Source organism: Hylobates moloch, unplaced genomic scaffold (assembly GCF_009828535.3).
Source record: "Hylobates moloch isolate HMO894 unplaced genomic scaffold, HMol_V3 SCAFFOLD_9, whole genome shotgun sequence".
Lineage (NCBI taxonomy): Eukaryota > Metazoa > Chordata > Mammalia > Primates > Hylobatidae > Hylobates > Hylobates moloch.
In genome coordinates, this window is record NW_026652284.1 from 20,894,486 (window position 1) to 20,914,043 (window position 19,558).

The window sequence follows — 19,558 nt, forward strand, 5'->3', positions numbered from 1 at the left end:
GCCTCAGGGAGGCGAGGGGGCTGGCCCAGGGACACACAGCTCCTAAGTGGCACAACTGGGATTCTGAGGCCTGCCAGCTTCGAGCCCACCTCTTAACTATCCCACTGTGCCACCAACCAAGGATGTCTAGCACTTGGAACAGCTTGTGTTCTGGGAGTTCAGAATATTACTTTTTGGCCAAGAGGGTGAGGGGAAGGCTTCGGGGAAGAGAAAGAACTTAAACTGGGCCTTCAAGGAGAGGGGAAGAGAGAAAGGGCATTCAGGCAGAGGGACCCGTGTGAGCTGTGTGCTGGGGGCTGAGTGTGGACCAGTGTAGCTGGGTCAGGCCGCTCTTGAGGATCTGGGGAGAAGTCACAGGGGCCTGATGCCCTCTTGTCTCCTGTTTTACAGTGAATTTGCTGGACACATCGACCATCCACGGGGACTGGGGCTGGCTCACCTATCCGGCTCATGGGGTGAGTGATGGGCACTGGGGACAACGTCATCCCTCTGTGAGCAGAGAGAGGCTGCCACTCACAGAGTCTGCATGAGATAGATCAAAAGGAAGCAGAGGCCCAGAGAGGTCAAGGGACTTACCCAAGGGCACACAGCAGTTAGTGCTGCTGATCTCTTAACAATTTAGTGCATACAGACCCTTGAGATTACAGAACCAACCCTGACACCAGGTCCCTGATTCTTCAAGTCTGAAGCCCTAGGTCCGGGAATCCCCATGGCTGCATCCTACAGATTCATGAGGTGCCAGGCCAGGACTAAAGAAGGCCAGTCAGGCTTTCCTGCCTTCTGGGTTGCTCCCTCCCTCCCAGCTACCCTGGCCTCACCAGTCCTCTGACCTCTGGGGTCTCTGCTTGTCTCTCTCCCAGTGTGGCCAAGCTCCTGGGCCTGGCCACAGACTCTGGACTCAGCCTTCAGGTTGCTGTGGGTCATGTGCTCACAGGCCGTGCCCCCATCCTCCTGGGGAGGGGCTACAGTGAGCAGGCTGCACTGCCCCATCCCTCTGCTTCTCTTCTCTTAATCCTGCGGGGGCAGGGCAGTAGAGTAGGAGTGAGCCCGCGAGCCTGGTGAGATCCCGGCTCTGCCCTTGACGAGCAGGTGGCCTTGGGTCGCCATTTCACCTCTCTGAGTCTCAGTTTCCCCATCTATAGAAAGGGACAAGTCTGTGATGACCTCCCAGGTCTGCACCAGGGTGAGAGCAGATGACACAGTCTTGGCACCGAGTCTGGCACAGGGTGAGCCGTCGATGAACGTAGGCTTAAATGATCATTAACATTGTTATGTGTATTATCTCACATGGTTACTGTCACACGAACTTCCTCTCACCAGCGTGCTCAGAAACACACACATGCACACACACACACGCACGCGCGTGTACACACACCTGCACACATCCCTGCCACAGGCACGAGCACATCGTGCATACCTGAGTTCTTTCATGTACACGTTCAGCTTCTATGGCTCTGAGGACAGAGGACTAATAATATTAATAATGATGATGATAATGACACCAAAAGTTAACATTTATGAAGGGCCTTTCTTGACTTTGGGTAGAGTTTTCATCTGGGCCTTTTGTGGGGGGCCTGTGGTTGGAAGTCTCGACACGGCCCCGCTCCCCTGTCTCTGGGGGTCTGATCACCAGGCAGCAGTGAGCTGAGCCTGTTATCAGCCCTCATGCACCGGGCTCCCGGGAGCTGGGGGCAGGCCACATGGCCCTGGCTCTCCAGGTCCCCGAGCCCGGAGGAAGCCCTCGTCACCTGACCCAGCACCACTGCCTGAGGACGGACGCCGGGTTCTTGAGGTGTCCCTTTACCTCCTGGCGCGTCCGTTCCCCACTCTGTAAAACACTCCTTGGTGTGGCTGTCTTCCCCGCATGAGCGTGGTGTGGAAGGGCTTTGGTGCAGTGAGCTGCCCCCCCACCGTGGCAGGGTTCCACCCATGAGGAGGTGGGTCCTGGTCCCTCCCTCACTGCATGGCGGTTGGCTGAGATGGCATTCCCCTGAGTCGCAGCAGCTAGGAGGGCACGCCTGGGCCCTGGCTGGCTCCGGGGTGTCTTTATCCCACTCAGAGCATCGGACTTGGTGTTTAGGGCAGCGAGGAATTGTCAGAGTTTTCAGCAGGTGGGGAGCATGGCTGGCCTCGTGTTTTGGACGCTCACACTGGCAGTCTCAGGTGGGTTTCCGTGCAGGGCGCTATAAAGCATAGCTCAGCGTTTTGGCATTGCATTCGCGAGTTAGAACAAATCAGGCAACTTAGATTCGCTGAGCTCTGAGCAGGTCACAGCCATGATCTCATCACTCCCCACAACCAATCCTTGAGGTGGGTGCAGCCACCGCACTTCACAGGTGAGGAAGCTGAGGCTCAGGGCAGTGAGGACTAATTTGCCCATCATCAAGCAGGTTCCAGCTGATGGCAAGCTGGGACTCAAACTTGGGTCTCTCTGGGCCCAGAGCCTGCGGTGAGTCCCTTACGCCACCTTCGAACTGCAGGCAGTAAGGCCCACTCTGTGACCGTTTCATGAGATGAGGAGGCAAGCCTGCACTCTCTGCTGAGGCAGGGTCCACCTGCCATCTTCAGGGAACCTGGAGACTGGGGTTTCTCGGAGAGGAGGAAAGGCCGGAATGAGATGCCTGATTCCCAAACTCTAGACCTTGAACCTGTGCCAGGCTAGCAGGTGAAGCATGCAGAGTCCCACATCCAGGAGGTCCGCAGAGAGGCCTGGGAATCTTCTGTTTAATTAGCTTTCCAGGGAGCCAAGCATGGTGGCTCACACCTGTAATCATAGCATTTTAGGAGGTTTGCTTGCGACCAGGAGTTCGAGACCAGCCTGGGCAACATGGTGAGACTCTTTCTCTACAAAAAAAAAAATAAAATTAGCTGGGCGTGGTGGTGCACGCTTGTGGTCCCAGCTACTCAGGAGGCTGAGGTAGGAGGATCGCTTGAGCCTGGGAGGTCAAGGCTGCAGTGAGCCACTATACTCCAGCCTGGGTGACAGAGATCTTGTCTCAGAAAATAAAAATAAAAAATAATAGCCGGGCGCGGTGGCTCACGCTTGTAATCCCAGCACTTTGGGAGGCCGAGGCGGGCGGATCAAGAGGTCAGGAGATCGAGACCACAGTGAAACCCCGTCTCTACTAAAAATACAAAAAAATTAGCCAGGCGTGGTGGCGGGCACCTGTAGTCCCAGCTACTCGGAGAGGCTGAGGCAGGAGAATGGCGTGAACCTGGGAGGCGGAGCTTGCAGTGAGCCGAGATTGCGCCACTGCACTCCAGCCTGGGCGACAGAGCGAGACTCCGTCTCAAAAAAAAAAAAAAAATAATAATAATAATAATAATAAGCTTTCCAGGTGATTCTCCTGCCCAGCTGGGAGGGGGAACCTCTGGAGATGGTCCACCCTCTGACTCTGGAGTCCATTCAGTAGCTTCAGGACAAGGGTCACCCAGGGCAGTCTCCAGTCTCAGAAATGTTACCCGATTATCAGACAGGTGCAGAGCCTGAAGGGCCAGGGCACTGGGTCCTGATGAACGGGGGCTCCGCCTCCTGTGATCAGTGTGATTCAGGCAGATCACTTACTTCGCCTCCACCTCCTCATTTATAACGTGGGGACAATCTTAGAACTGCTCCGTGCAGTGCCATCAGTGGGCTTATACATGAAAAGGCCATTTTACCAACGAGAAACTGCAAGCTCTCAGAGGCGAAGCAATTCTACCAAGACTCGGGGAGGTCTGGCCCAGACCCCCTGCTCTTCATGAGGCTGCGTCCTTCTCTCTGCTCCCAGGAACTTCCGCACGCTGGGACGTGCTCCGCCTGCTCTGGCTAATTAACATGGACTAACAAATGCTGCTTTAGGTAAGTGGGCAGGTTAATTTTCATTGTCTCACTGGATTCTCACCACCTCCTGGAGTAGATGGAAGGAGCAGGCGTTCGCTACCCCATTTTACAGAAGAGAAGCCCAAGCCCCAGAGAAGGGTTGTGCCTCACCAAGCGCTGCACAGCTGGTTCGCTGCGTTCTGATCTGGGAGGACAGAGTTGGGGGAGCAGCATGCCAGAGTCAGTTTTTGGGCTTGAGAAGCAGCGGAGATGAGAGTGGCACCCATCGTGGGGTGGGGGTGCCCCAGGCAGAGAACAGGGCTGATTCTGCCCTTGCACCAGACCTCCAGGAGTCTGTGCCACTCTGGGCATCAGCAGCTCCTGGGGCTGGCAGGGCCAGGGCAGACCATTGGCCCCGGCGGGGCAGCTGGAGTAGACTCGGATTGAGCTGATTAATTTATCCGGGTCCCTGGCAGGAAACAGACAGGGAGCAGCTGGCTAGCTCTTTGGTGCTCCATTAAATGTGACAATGACTTTAACCCCAGATGTGACGCTGCGCTGCTTGGAGCCTCTGACAGCAAAGCGGGGTGTGGAGCAGGGGTCCTTCTTGGGTCGGGGAGACTCGGAAGCCTAAACTCTTTCAGGTGAGGCTGGCACTCCCTGGGGCCCCTTTGGAAGCAGGAAATCTTCCCACATGGTCCCTGGAAGCAGGCACGGTGGGTTGTGAAGACGCTGCCAGTTCAGTATCATATTAGGGCCATTCGTCAAGGGCCTTCCTGTGCCAGGCCTGAGCTAAGCATTTTGCAGAAATTTTCCCACTGCATCCTCTCAGATCTCGCTGAAGTGGGGCCTGTTTGAGTCCCATTTTACACATGTGGGCACTGAGGATCAAGACGAGATTAGATGGAGGGGCTTGGGATGGGCAGAAAAAGACTTGAGATGCCCATGACCTTCTCTCTAGCACTTGTGGAATAAGCCCAGAACTCCACAGGTTCTCAGAGCATCTGGTCATGAAGCCCCCCTCCCCCTTTAAGCAGTAGGATCTCTAGTTCAAGGACAATTGAAGAAGGTCAAGGTGTTGCATATGTGGGGGAACCAGGACGGGGCCCAGAGACCAACCCCTCCCTCTGCCCTCGTCCGCCAGCTCCTCCTCAGAGCCCTCATGAGTCCCTGAAGTCAGCTCAACAAGGACTGCTCCTGGCCAGCCGGTGCTCAGCAGCCGAGGAAGCTAGGGCTGTCCCTTCCCCTGTCTTCTGCAGACCTCCACCCTTGCAAGAGGGTCCTGCTTCATTGCAGTGCCAGGTTGACATGTAAACTACAGATGCCTACACCCAGGAGGGCTGGGGAGGGGCCTGGGAGTCTTGCCCACCTGGATTCCCTCAGCTTATCACCCTGCACTGCCTAGTCTGGTGGGCCCGGGGCACTTGAGGACAGGGAGTGTTTTTGGCATCTTTCGTTTTTTGAGACAGAGTCTCGCTCTGTCGCCCAGGCTGGAGTGCAGTGGCGGGAACTCGGCTCACTGCAAGCTCCGTCTCCCGGGTTCATGACATTCTCCAGCCTCAGCCTCCTGAGTAGCTGGGACTACAGGCGCCCCCCCGCCCCACCACACCCGGCTAATTTTTTTGTATTTTTAGTAGAGACGGGGTTTCACCGTGTTAGCCAGGATGGTGTCGATCTCCTGACCTCGTGATCCACCCGCCTTGGCCTCCCAAAGTGCTGGGATTACAGGTGTGAAGCCACCGCGCCCGACCAGGCATCTTTCTTTCTTTCTTGTTTATTCTGGTGAAATACACATAATGTAAAGTTTACCGTCTTAACCCTTTTTAAGTGCACATCTCGGTGACATGTAGTGCATTCACATTGCTGTGTGGCCATAACCACCACCACTGCCAGAACTCCATTCATCCTGCAAAACGGAAACTCCACACCCTTAAACAGTAACTGCCCTCTCCCTGCCAGCCCCTGGCAGCCAGAATTCTACTTTCTGTCTCTAAATCTGACTACTCTAGGTACTGCGTATATGTGGAATCCTAACAATATTTGTTTTTTGTTTCTAGCTTATTTCATTTGGCATGTCTTTAAGGTGTATCAGAATTTCCTTCCCTTTTAAGGCTAATACACCATTGTAGGAATATTTTGCTTATCTACTGGTTCATTGACGTACAGTTAGGTTCCTTCTACATTGTGGCCATTGTGAATAATGCTGCTATGAATAGGGGTGTACAAATATCTTTTTGAGACCCTGCTTTCAATTCTTTGGGATAGATACCTAGAAATGGGATTGCTAGATCATATGGTAATTCTATTTTAAACACTTTGAGAAGCTGCCATACTGTTTTCCACAGCAGCTACACTATTTTACAATCCCACCCGTAATGCACAGGGTTCTAACTTCTCCACGTCCTTGCCAACACTTATTATTATCATTATTTTTTTTTTTGAGAGGGAGTCTCGCTCTGTTGCCCAAGCTGGAGTATAGTAGCGCGACCTTGGCCCACTGCAACCCCTGCCTCCCAGGTTCAACTAATTCTCCTGCTGTAGCCTCCCGAGTAGCTGGGATTGTAGGCACACGCTACTGCATCTGGCTAATTTTTGTATTTTTAGTAGAGACAGGGTTTCGCCATGTTGGCCAGGCTGGTCTTGAACTCCTGACTTCTGGTGATCCACCTGCTTCGGCCTCCCAAAGTGCTGGGAATACAGGCGTGAGCCACCACACCCGGCCTTATTATTATTATTTTTAATAACAGCCATCCTATTGGGTATGAAGTGGTATCTCATTGTGGTTTTGATTTGTATTTCCCTAATGATTAGGGATGTCGAGCATCTTTTCATGTACCATTTGGCCATCTGAATATTTTCTTTAGAGAAATGTCTGTTCAAGTCCTTTGCCCATTTTCTAATCAGACTGTTTCTTTTCTGTTGTTGTTGAGTTGTGGGAATTCTTTATGTATTCTGGATATTAATCCCTTATCAGCTACATGATTTGCACATAGCTTCCCCCATTTCATGGGTTACCTTTTCACTCTATTGAGAGTGTCTGGTTTATTTCGGAATCACTGATGCCCAGCCAGCAGGCAGCACAGAAGCAATTAACACTCAACTTTCTCACATCTTGGGATTCCCTTGAGTGGGACCCAGGCCAGGCCAGGGGAACAGCAAGAAGAGCAGGGTGGAGGGAGTCTGTGGATCAGGCAGCCACTCAACAAGCAGCAGTGCAGGAGAGGCTGCTGAAGGATTTGAGGTGGAGGCAAGGCATAGTCTGGTTCATATATTAGAAAGATTCCTCTGGCAGCTGATACGGAAACTGGACTTGCTGACTTCCCCAGGCAAGTCCTCCTACTCTAAGAAAGATAGGAGGAGCCATAGAGAAATGAGGGCAGAGCTTTGGCATTAGACAGGCCCGATTCCCGTCCAGCCATTGCTTGATAACAACATGACCTCAGACGTGTGGCTCACAGGTCAGAGCCTCTACTTCCTCATCTCAAGAGTTAGTAAATAACACTTCCCCTGAAGATCGTGACCCTGTGCGAGATCATGGCCGCAGGGGGCCTGGCATCTAGTAGCTATGACAGTCCACGAGGAGGCCAGCTCCTTTGTCTTTTTTTGCCAGCATCCTCAGCACAGAACACAGGGTCATTGGCAAAAGAGGGTGAGGTGCTGGCTCTGCTGTAGTGGCTGTGTTCTCTCTGCCCACAGTGGGACTCCATCAACGAGGTGGACGAGTCCTTCCAGCCCATCCACACATACCAGGTGTGCAATGTCATGAGCCCCAACCAGAACAACTGGCTGCGCACGAGCTGGATCCCCCGCGACGGCGCCCGGCGCGTCTATGCTGAGATCAAGTTTACCCTGCGCGACTGCAACAGCATGCCCGGCGTGCTGGGCACCTGCAAGGAGACCTTCAACCTCTACTACCTGGAGTCGGACCGCGACCTGGGGGCCAGCACACAAGAAAGCCAGTTCCTCAAAATCGACACCATTGCGGCCGACGAGAGCTTCACAGGTGCCGACCTTGGTGTGCGGCGTCTCAAGCTCAACACAGAGGTGCGCGGTGTGGGTCCCCTCAGCAAGCGCGGCTTCTACCTGGCCTTCCAGGACATAGGTGCCTGCCTAGCCATCCTCTCTCTCCGCATCTACTATAAGAAGTGCCCCGCCATGGTGCGCAATCTGGCTGCCTTCTCGGAGGCAGTGACGGGGGCTGACTCATCCTCACTGGTGGAGGTGCGGGGCCAGTGCGTGCGGCACTCAGAGGAGCGGGACACACCCAAGATGTACTGCAGTGCGGAGGGCGAGTGGCTCGTGCCCATTGGCAAATGCGTGTGCAGTGCCGGCTACGAGGAGCGGCGGGATGCCTGTGTGGGTGAGCGCGCCATGGCCTGGGCATGGGTCAGCCGGCAGCGGCGCTTGGTCTGGGCAGGGCTGCCAGGGTGTAAGGGGGGACGTCAGAGCCCACAGGCACCTGGGTGGCCCACACAGCCCCTGGGAAGATGGATAAACCTCCAGTGTTCCTACATCAGCAAATAGCCAGGCCACCTGTGTCCCTGTGTTGGGGAAGGACGTGGAAGCAAGATGGGGGAGGGGAGAGGGAGGGAAACAGACTCCAGCCAGGTGGTGCCTTCTGTGGGGGGTACAGCTAAAGGCACCTGTGCAATTGGGTATGCTATGGGATTCCTACCCGGATTAGGGAATGATACCACTGGCTAACTCACGTCAGACATAGTTCTAAGCGAGTATTAACTCATTGAATCCTGGCCACTACACTATGACATAGGAACTACTATTCTTGTGGTTTTATAGATGAGACACAGTGAGGCAAAGCAACTTGCCCAAGGTCATGCAGCTGGGGATGGCAGAGCTGGGATTTCAACTCAGAAGTCTGGCTCCAGAGTTGGTGCTCGAAACCACTGAACTTCTAACCTGTAGGGTAGAGGGGAGTGGAACCGGGGCCCTGGGTGAATGAGCACAGTGAGAGGTATGAAGCCAGGGGCACCCAGGGAGTACAGTCTGGGTTGGATCTGTCCCTGGGGCCCTGAACAGGCTGCTTCTGTTCAGGGGGAGCTTATCAGGGACCTGTGCGAGAAGACAGGCAAGGGCCTTGTGGAGGAGGACAGTGAGCAGAGAGCCCCTGGGCCATGACTTAGGGTGGCAGCTGTACCCATAGGTGTGCTGCTGGGTTCCTGTGTCGGAGCAGGAGCAGGGCATGCAGACTAGGGAGCCTAGGCCCAGGTGGTGTGCATGAGTGTATGTGTGCATATGTGTGTGCATGTGTGTGTGCATGTGTGCGTGAGTGTATGTGTGCATGTGTGCGTGAGCATATGTATGCATGTGTGTGCATGTGTGTGAGTGTATGTGTGCATGGGTACGTGAATGTGTGCATGTGTGCATATGTATGCATGTATGCTTGTGTGCACGAGTATATGTGCACGTGTATGTATGTGTGTGCATGTGTGCATGAGTGTGTGTGTGCATGTGTGCGTGAGTGTATGTGTGCGTGAGTGTACCAATTGTGTGCATGTGGGCATGTGTGCATGTGTGTGCATGTGTATGTGTGTGTGCATGTGTGCGTGAGTGTATGTGTGCATGTGTGCATGTGTGCGAGTGTATGCATGTGTGCATGTGCGTATGTATACCTGTGTGCATGTGTGCATAAGTGTATGTGTACGTGTGTGCATGTGTCCGTGATTGTATGCATGTGTGTGCATGTGCATGTGGTGAGTATGCATGTGTATGCATGTGTGCATGATTGCATGTGTGTGCATGAGTTTGTGTACGTGTGTATGCATGTGTGCGAGTGTATGTATGCATGTATATGCGTGTGCGTGAGTGTATGCATGTGTGTGCATATGTGTGAGTGTGTGTATGCCTGTGTGCGTGAGTGTATGTGTACATGTTTGTGTGCATGTGTGCATGAGTGCATGTGTGTGTGCATGTGTGCATGAGTGCATGTGTGTGTGCATGTGTGCATGAGTGTATGTGTGCATGTGTGCATGAGTGTATGTATGCATGTGTGTGCATGTGTATGCCTGTGGCGTATGTATGCATGTGTATGCATGTGTGTGTATGCGTGTATGTGTGCATGAGTGTATGTATGCATGTGTGTGCATGTGTATGCCTGTGGCATATGTATGCATGTGTGTGCATGTGTGTGTATGCATGCATGTGTGCATGTGTGCGTGAGTGCGAGTGTATGCATGCCTGTGTGCATGTGTGCGCGTGTACATGTGTGTGCATGTGCGAGTGTATGGATGCATGTATGAGTGTGTGAGTGTATGTGTACGTGTGTGCATGTGTGCGTATGTGTGCATGTATGCATGAGTGTATGTATACCTGTGTGCATGAGTGCGTGTGTACATGTGCGAGTCTATGCCTGTGTGCATGAGTGTATGTATGCATGTGTGCATGTGCATGAGTGTATGTGTACGTGTGTGCATGTGTGCCTGAGTGTATGCGTGTGTGTGCAAGTGTGCATTAGTGTATGTGTGCATGTGTGCATGAGTACGTATGTGTGCATGTGTGCATGAGTGCATATTTGTGTGTGCATGTGTGCGTTAGTGTGTGCATGTGTGCGTGAGTATATGTGTGCATGTGTATATGCATGTATGTGTGCATATGTGCAAGAGTGTATGTATGCATGTGTGTGCATGAGTATATGTGTACATGTGCGTGCATGTGTGTGTATATATGCATATGTGCATGCATCTGTGCGTGAGCGTATATATGCATGTGTGTCCATGTGTGCATGAGTGTATGTATGCATGTGTGTGTGCATGTGTGCGTGAGTATATGTGTGCACGTGTGTGTGCATGTGTGCATGAGTGTATGTATGCTTGTGTGCGTGAGTGTATGTGTGCATGTGTTTGCATGTGTGCATGAGTGTATGTGTGCATGTGTGCGTGCATGTATACGTGAGCGTATGCATGGTGTGCGTGTGTGTGTGTGCCTGTGGGGGAGTCTGTGCAACCAGGCACCCCAAGAGTGGGAAACACTAAGCAAGCTTGTGTGGACAAACAGCAGGTGCCCAGCTGTTCCTGGTCTTGGCCCGGCTACTTTCTGTTGTTTTCTTTGGTCTCACGAGTGGCTGGGCACATGGTGGCTCAACCCCCCGGGCACAGTGAAGCCTGGCTGTTGAGATCTTTGGATCCCCTGGACAGAGGAGGTGAAAGGGAGAAGGATTTCCTGTGCAGGGATCAGAGAGACAAGAGCCTGTCCCCAGATACCCTTAGTGAAAACTGGAACGGAGCCCTTGTCAGCCGCTGGGAATATGCTCCTAGCCTTTTGCTGCTACTACACAGGCCCTGTGGCCACAGTGAGAGGAACCTTTAGTCCTGATCACCCATCCCTCTGCCCTCAGCAGGCAGGCAGGAAAGGCCCCTGAGCGCCAACAGGACTGGGCATGACATAGGCTGACAGCCTCAGGTGATAACAGGTGGGGACGGAGTCCAGCTGGCTCCACTTAGGAGCCGTCTTGCCCAGAGATCTCTGGGGCCGAGATCTTCCCCGCAGCCACTAGGCCCTTTGAAGCCCTTCCCAGAGGCTGTCTGGTTTTCTTTCTTTCTCTTTTTTTTTTCTTTTGGAGACGAAGTTTTCACTTTTGTTGCCCAGGCTGGAGTGCAGTGGGGTGATCTCAGCTCTCTGCAACCTCCGCCTCCTGGGTTCAAGAGGTTCTCCTGCCTCAGCCTCCCGAGTAGCTAGGATTACAGGCGCCTGCCACCATGCCCAGCTAATTTTTGTATTTTTAGTAGAAACGAGATTTCACCATGTTGGCCAGGCTGGTCTCAAACTCCTGACCTCAAGTGATCTGCCTGCCTCGGCCTCCCAAAGTGCTGGAATTACAGGCGTGAGCCACCACGTCCAACCCGCTCTCTGGTTTTCTTAAGAAATCTTGTTTCACATCCCCAATTTCTGAGTCTTCTCCTGTCCCGAGCTCTAAACCCCAAAGCACCTTCTGTGGCATTTGCCCATTTCTGGATTTGTTCTGCCCTCTGCAGCCTGGTTTGCCAGGCTCCCCAGGCTACAAGCCTCTCATGGTTACTATCACAGACAGCCCTGTATGTCTCAGCTTTGCACTGGGGAAGAAAAACAACCAACACCCCTATTGCCTTCACAGCTTATAGTGGGGTGCATCCCATACCAGCTCATTTGTTCATTGCAGCAAGGCAGGTATCACAATTCCATATTACAGATGGGGAAGCTGAGGTGTAAGAGGTAGTGTTACCTGCTTAGGCCTTACAGCTAGTGAGAGCTCGGGGCCTGAAGACAGGTCTGTATTGCTCAGAGCCAGGTACAGGCTTTTAGCGTCTCTCTGGCCTGCCCCGGGCTGCTTTGTCCGCCAGAGCTGCTCCAAACCTCCCCTCATTCAGGTGGGGATAATGAAGGACCTTGGTGATGATTTTTCGTCTTTGATGTTGTAATAGTTATCCATTCTGCTGAGCATCTACTGTGTCCCGGCACTGGGGATACAGGTGCAGGGAGTCCCTGCCTCTGGGGACTTAGCAGTGTCTTATCCTTACAACAGTCCTCTAAGCTAAGTATTACAGTCCCATTTTACAGATAAGAAAACTGAGGTCCCTCAACTTAAGTAGCAGAGTAGTGATCTGATCCCAGGTTGCCTGAATCCAGCACCTTCAATTGCTTCCTCTGTGCACAAAGCCCTCTGCAAAGCCCCACTTCCCTCCTCCCTGGGGTAGCATTCGGATGGACGGTTAGCAACTGGTACAGCATAAGTCATAACAATCTGGCTGGTTGGCCCGTGCACACGTACTCAGGGTCAGCCACCGTCCCCAACTCTGGATTTAGCCAGCGAGTACAAATACGCCAATCATTTGTCCCTGGTGAACTGAGCCACATTTGTCTGTAGGAAGGAGACCTGCCCTCCTGTCTTTGGGGTGAAGACCTCACTTGGAGGTCTCAGGTAATGCTGCAGTCTCCTTGTGTGGCAGAAGAGGGAAGCGGAGCCCAGAGAGGGAATGTGTCTTGCCCAATTTTCACAGCACATCGGGGCGGGACTCTGAGTGGAAACCCCAGGTCCTGAGTGGCAGGACCTCACGGGGGCTGGAAGAGGCCAAGGCCACTCCTATTTCCTGGCACTGCTGCCACATTAATAACAAATAAAAAGAAATGCCAAAGCGGGGTTAGGGAATTGCAGCATGTTTTGAATTTTACATTTAAATCATAATACAACATAATTATGCCAGTTGCAAGATAATTACAGGTTTTATAAAAAATATTAATTCATAGTGCACTGCAGGCAGTGAGATTTGGGAATGGAAAGCCCGTTTTAAGTCGCACGAGGAAAGACATTTGTCAACCCCGTTGGTGGCTTCTGTGGCTGTGTAAGCTCATTTGGGAAGGTCAGCACGGGTCCCAAACTAAGGGCCTTCACAAATGGGAGCCAGGTCCAAGAGCCCTGCCTGGTCCCCCTTTCTACCCCTGGAGAAGCCCTTGACCTTTTTGGAGCTGCCCGGCTCCTTGGTGGATGGCCTGGGGCAAAGGAAGGGCTGGGAACAGAGTGGGGTACCTTTCCTGGGATACTTGAGATGTCTTCTGCAAGCTGGGGCTGCCCCTGCCCAGCCTGAGGGAGTCTTCAGGAGACCTGCTGAGGTCCATGGGGCCTCTGCCTGGTTTGAGGGCATCCTGATCCCTTTTGGGCAATTCTCTCAGCAAACAGTTAAGGAGAGGAAGGGTGTTGAGTCAGGGGGTCTCAGCTCGCCCAGTCCTGAGCCCTTGTCCTTCTAGTGACAGGAGCAGGGGTTGAGAGCCTGAGACCCACAGCAGGGGCCAGGCCTCGTTCGACAGCTGCCCTCCCTGCCTTGGGTTTTGCCCTTAGAGGTACCCTCAGAAGGTGGCCATGGCTCTTTAGAGGGCTTGCTTAGATTGCACTCAGACCTTAGAGACCCATGGAAAAATGTCAGAGCCATGTGGGGCTCGTCCAGTTTACCACTGGGGAATTGGATGCCCAGAGAAGTGAAGTGACTAGCCCAAGGGCACACAGCGAGGGGTGGTTGATAGAATCTCACATCTCCCAACTCCTTGCCCAGAGGAAGCTCCCCACACTCCACAACTCCGGATTCAGTGACCTCCCCACACCAGGCTGCACTTCCCAGCACCGCCCCCCACACCCCGGTTCACCCCAGAAAGGGGAAGGGCCTCTCAGCGCATCACCCAATGGAGCACCAGCTCAGAGCCTGAAGTCCTGGTTGCTGTCCTTCCTGTCACCTGGACGCAGAATATAAATCACCCGTTGCGGCCCTAATCATCTTTCTATAAATATCGGAGAGTCTCATTTCGGAGGGGGAGCAGGATCAGCGAGCTCTTTTGCCTTCCTGACTGTGTTTAAAATCAGATTTAGAATTAATTTCCTTTGGTTGTCCACCAGCGGACACCTTATTTGTCAAATCTCCGGCTCTTTGCGGGGGAGAGCAGAGAGGTGGCCAGGGCCACAGGCAGCTGCTGGCCTGACAGGCGGCCTGGGCAAGGTGCCCTCGGCAGGGGCAGGAGCCCCTCCTGGCTCGCGGCCCAACACCCGGGCACGTGCGGGCTCCGGAAGCACCCTGGGTCGACAGGCAGGGCCAGGCCCCAGCCTAGAGCCACTCCATCTGTCTCAGCCATTAATTCCCGGCACAGCCTCCAGGTCTCTGGGCTCCCTGAGGCCTGGTGATTAGTATTCTTATTAAAGATTATTTTATTTTCATTGTGTGGATTAATCTGGCCTTGACATGTTATAGCCATATGGGTATTAGCCGAGCGTGTGGGAACTGCTGACTGGTGAGCCACAGCAGCGTAGCCATCTCTCAGCTCTGGGACGGTGCTGGGAGGACAGGGTGGCGGGGGAAAGGCCATAGCTCCAGAGGCTTCCCCTCCTGGCTGCACGTTCTGGCTCTGCTGGGAACCTGGGGCAAGGCACTCAGGCTCCCTGAGCCTCTGTTTCCTCTTCTGTCGAACAATTGTACGAATTCCAACTACATCAAATTGTTATAACAACAAGTGCCAGGCACTGCCCTGGCATGAATTTATGTGTCTTTACTCATGTCATCCTTGCCATCTCCCTCTAAGGCGGGTAGATTTACGATCTCCACCTTACAGATGAGGAAACTGACTTCCAGCAACTTGCTTGATGTCACCGAGCTCAGACAAAGGGGGTTAGACGAGGACAGGAACCCAGGTGCTACACCCGAGCTTCGACTCAGGCCTGACAAGGACCAGGTGGGCCCTGGAAAGGGTCAGAGACTTGCAGGGCCAACCGTGGTGCTGGCTTCCCTCAGGCCCCGCATCACACCATGAGGCTTTGCCTGTCCGTCTCCCAATGCCCTGGAAGCTCCCTAAGAGCAGGCCCAGCTCTTATTTCTCTTGGGTCCATAGTAGAAGCTCAGTAAACGTTGGGGAAAGGAATAAACGAGGGAGGGAAGAAGGAAACGGTCTCTGAGATGCTAATCGTTGTGGATTGCATCATTACAGTGAGGATTACTGTCATTCAGCTCAATAACAGATTCAACAAATATTTGCTGACAAAACACAAAGCCCTCTTCTGATGATGCCACCCCCAGCGGCCCCCGGGGCTCAGAAGGAGCCTGTGCCCGAGGCTGTGCCCCAGGACTGAGCCTCCCGGGGGGCTTCTGGGAAGAGGAGGCAAGATCACAGTGTGTCAATCAAGACTCCCCACGACTCCGAGCTCCTAGACCTGAGCTCAGCCCCCAGGCAGACCAGAGCCCTCTTGGGATCCTCTGGAGGGGAGGGAAAGATGTTGCAACACTGGGGAGTAGTTTCCCCCATCCTGCAACTTACAAGCTCTTTCTGGCTCTGCAGCCTTCTAGAGTATGAAGCAACTTCAGGGCATTACCATTTCGCCTGACTCCAGGTTTTCTCTCAAGTTTGTAGAATTTTACAAATGAACCTGGTTTTAGCTTTTATAATAAAGAGATACAATCAACGTCCAGAGGAGAAATGCTCTGCCGTGGCGTGATGTCTTTGTAATTGAAGCTTCTCTCAGGCACTGAGTTTTCCAGAACAGGATTTAGTGGAGAGAGAACCACAGTGAGCTTCCCAGTGGTCCCTGTTGCAAAGGACTTCAGTTCCATGGACGGAGCTGGGAGCTGCCTGGCTGGGTGGCGTTTGGTCCACCTGAACCTCTGGGGTCTCTGCCCGGAGCAGATAATGGTGGGATCCATTCAATTTGAAAACTCCTGCCTGGAGTTTAACGGCATCTGCCCAGGGCTAGCACTGGACCCGGTTCTGGGACACTGAGATGAATAAGGGAGTCCTACTCTGTTTGCAAGGATCTGCCCCCAGGGGCCTCGCAGTCTAGAAGGAGAGTCAGACACTGACAAGCGAGGACAGCCACAGCGTTGCAGTTGGTGAGGCCAAGCAGGGGCTGCAGGAGCAGGGCGGGGAATGGTCGTTTCTCTCTCTCTCTGTGTGTGTGTGTGTGTGTGTCTAGAGTTCCAGAAGGGACAGTCAAAATTAATCTTAAAAGAGGAGCTCAGTAGGTGGACAAAGGAGAAAAGGCATCCCAGGAAGAGGGCACAGCGCGTGCAAAGGCCCCGAGGCAGGAATCAGACTGCTGGGTGTGGGGATCGGCCAGTGCTTTAGTTTGGCCTAAGGATGGGGGTGAGGGGCAGCACTAAAGGAGGTTCCAAGTGGGTTTTGGCTAGGCAGGGAGGGATCTGAACACCAGGTTTCATTGTCTAAGCCCTGGGGAGCCCGTGAGGCATGAAACAGGCAGTGACTGAGTGAGATGTGCAATTTGGAGACTCCCTCAACCTAGGGTATCCCCCTCCCTGCACAGTGGACTCGTTCTTATTCTTTAGGCCACAACTCAAATATCATCTCCTCCTCTGGGAAGTAGCTCCTCCCACCATTTACCCTTCTATCACCTTAGCCCCCTTGTTCTCTCCCTCCCTCCTAGCAGTGATCACACTGAGAGCCAGTGGCTCTGGTTCACAGCCCTCCAAGGCCCAAACAGGCCTGGTCCAGAGTTGTGCTCATGGACAGTGGTTGACTGAATGCATGATCATGCAGGCAGCTGGGTGGGGGGAGGCAGGGCTGGAAGCCAAGTCTGAAGGCTGCTGTGGGTGAGAGATGAGGTAGGGTGTGGCAGTGGCTGGAGAGAGGGTCAGTCCCAGCCACACTGACAGTGACAGTGACAGTGACAGTGTGGGCCTGGGAGGGGAGGAGCCTGTGCTTCTTGGATAGTCACCCTCCCAGGGAGGCTTGTAAAACAGACCCCAGGTACCGGCCCTGGCTCTTCTAACTCAGCTGTCTGTGGTGGTGCCAGGAATCTGTATTTTTATGGAGGTGGCTCCATGTCTGCCTGTGTTTGGGAGCGATGGGTCTTACCACGTGTCCCCCGCTTTCTAGTCGCATTCTCAGCACCCCCATCCCTGGCCTGCTTCCTCATCCCACCCAAGTCACTTCCAGGGCATTAGATCCTCAGCCCCATGGCCCTGGCCCCTAGGCTGGCGTCCCGTGTAAGGATCAGTGTCCCATAAAGGAGAGAAGGACAGCATCTCCACCCCTAAAGCTGGAGACAGGGCCTGGGGGAGGGATCAGTTAGAGGAGGGCTGGGGAATTTGGAGACGCTGAGGGATGGGGCTGACTTTGAGGCTGGGACTCCCATGTCAGGGTCTTAACCTCAGCTCTGCCCTGACTGGCTGTGGAACCCTGTGGAAGACACAGGCCCCCTCTACGCTTCAGTTTTGCCCCCTGCAAATGAGGGCAGCACTGGGCAGTGTGAAGGTCTGCACTTCCGTCCCTCTGGGGGACCCCCCAGGAAGCTGTGGGCCACAGTGCGAGCTGTCCCTGAGGCCTGCCAGGGTGGCCCTGCTGGCTCACGTGCAGCCACCTTCTCCTCCACAGCCTGTGAGCTGGGCTTCTACAAGTCAGCCCCTGGGGACCAGCTGTGTGCCCGCTGCCCTCCCCACAGCCACTCCGCAGCTCCAGCCGCCCAAGCCTGCCACTGTGACCTCAGCTACTACCGCGCAGCCCTGGACCCGCCGTCCTCAGCCTGCACCCGTGAGTACCACCCCGAGATGCTAGCACCCTTGAGCCCAAGACTGGGCCAGTCCCCTGTGTTTGGTCCTCCAGGCCTCAGAGAGCCAGTTCTCTGCTGGTGGTGCGGGGGCAGGTGGCTCTCTTGAGCCAGAGGTCAGTCTGGGGTGGGGGGGCCTGTGACTCTGACCCCTCCACGGTGACCTAGACCTCTCTGGGCTCCCAGCCTCTGTCCTGTGTCACCTACACTGGAGGGCAGAATGGAGCTGGCCTCACTTCTTTCTCCACACTGGGCAGTTTTTGTCATCTTCTGATCTAGCGGCAATGCCGATGTCTTGGGGGCCAGGTGGGCAAGCCAGGGTGCTCGCCTGTGCAAAGAGGGTGAGGGTTAGGGCAGCAACCCCTCCATCACCATCATCTTTGATGAACTTGTTGGAACCGCGGAATGCTGAGAGCTGTATGTATGTATGGTGTGTGTGGTGTGTGTATGGTGTGTGTGTGTGTATGTAGAATTTTACAAATGAACCTGGTTTTAGCTTTTATAATAAATAACGATCAACATCCAGAGAAGAAATGCTGGGGAAAGGAATAAATGAGGAGTTCACATGTCTGATTCTGTGTGTGCCCTGGGACCCCTGCAGTGATTGTGTGGTCGCATGTGTCTGTGTGGGCAGCTGCTCTTACAGACGACACCTGTATCGTGTTTGGATGCCTGCGTGTAAATGTGCGACGTGTAGTTGAGCTCTCGTATATAAAGGATTCGTCACATATATTAAGGATTCTTAGGAGGAGTTGTGTGTGTGTGTAGGTGTGTGTACATCTGGGTACCTGAAGGGGACTCAGAAGTCCTTGTAAAGCTTGAATGAGGGTGTCTTGTGAGCTCAGCACGTGTGTATGCTCATGTGCACACCTGGCCCTGCAAGGGTGCATGTGCCTGGAGAGGGTGTGGCTGCATGTGCACGTGCCCTGTGGACCTGAAGGTGTGGGAGGGATTCTGCGCCCATGCCTGCAGGGCCGCGTGACTGTCCTACCTTCTGCTGATGCAGCGCCTGGATTCTCTCCTCTCATCTGTCCTGACGGGCCACTCATACTCCCATTCCAGGTGTGGGGAGGGACCACAGCCTGCCCAGCCCAGCCCAGTTGCCAACCCTAGGCTCTTGTGGTAGGGCAAGAGGCACTTCAGACTGTTCTGATTTTACTCTGAATCTGCCCAAGCATCGACCCGCATCTCCCCCTCCCATACATTCATCACCACCCAGCCCCAGCCTCCCGGCACATGGCAGGCGAGGGCCCAGGTGCATTCATGCCCACATGCTTGTGCCCATACACACAGACACACACGCCCACCCTCCCACCACTGCCTTGCCCAAATCTGTGCATTTTCCCCACGTGGGACCTGTTGGGGCAGAAAAGGTGGCCGGGTGACATGGTGACAGCGTGGGCTCCTCGGGCAAGGCGAGTCCAGCCCCAGGTCATGGACACTTGCGCGAAGCTGGCTGGACTCTGGTTTCTTTCCAAACCCACAGTTCAGTGCCTTTAGGTTCTGGAAAGCTTAAGACCATAAAGGCTGAGCTTTTAGTATTCTATACCCTTCAGATGTTAAAATTCCCTTCTCTTCAGATTGTAAGATTCTGATTCCAAGATCCTACAATTCTATTTTCTGAAGATCTAAGATTCTCTGCCTGGGATTCTGAGAACTGGAATTCTGAGGCCAGGGGTCCCCACAGACCCCCATGCCCTCTTGGCTCAAACCCCCACCCCAGCCCCTCAGGC

At 53.9% G+C, this 19,558-nt stretch overlaps 1 protein-coding gene across 1 annotated transcript in view; it reads left to right on the plus strand.

The window, feature by feature from the left end:
- Positions 1-386: 386 nt before the first annotated feature.
- Positions 387-19,558, plus strand: part of EPHA8 (EPH receptor A8) — a gene marked incomplete at its 5' end in the record, with an annotated part of 34,473 nt that continues 15,301 nt past the window's right edge. Inside the window, 3 exons of the mRNA XM_032760914.2 lie at positions 387-455; positions 7,499-8,162; positions 17,654-17,809. Coding sequence (XP_032616805.2) covers positions 387-455; positions 7,499-8,162; positions 17,654-17,809 — 889 coding nt within the window. The remainder of the gene's footprint in view (positions 456-7,498; positions 8,163-17,653; positions 17,810-19,558) is intronic.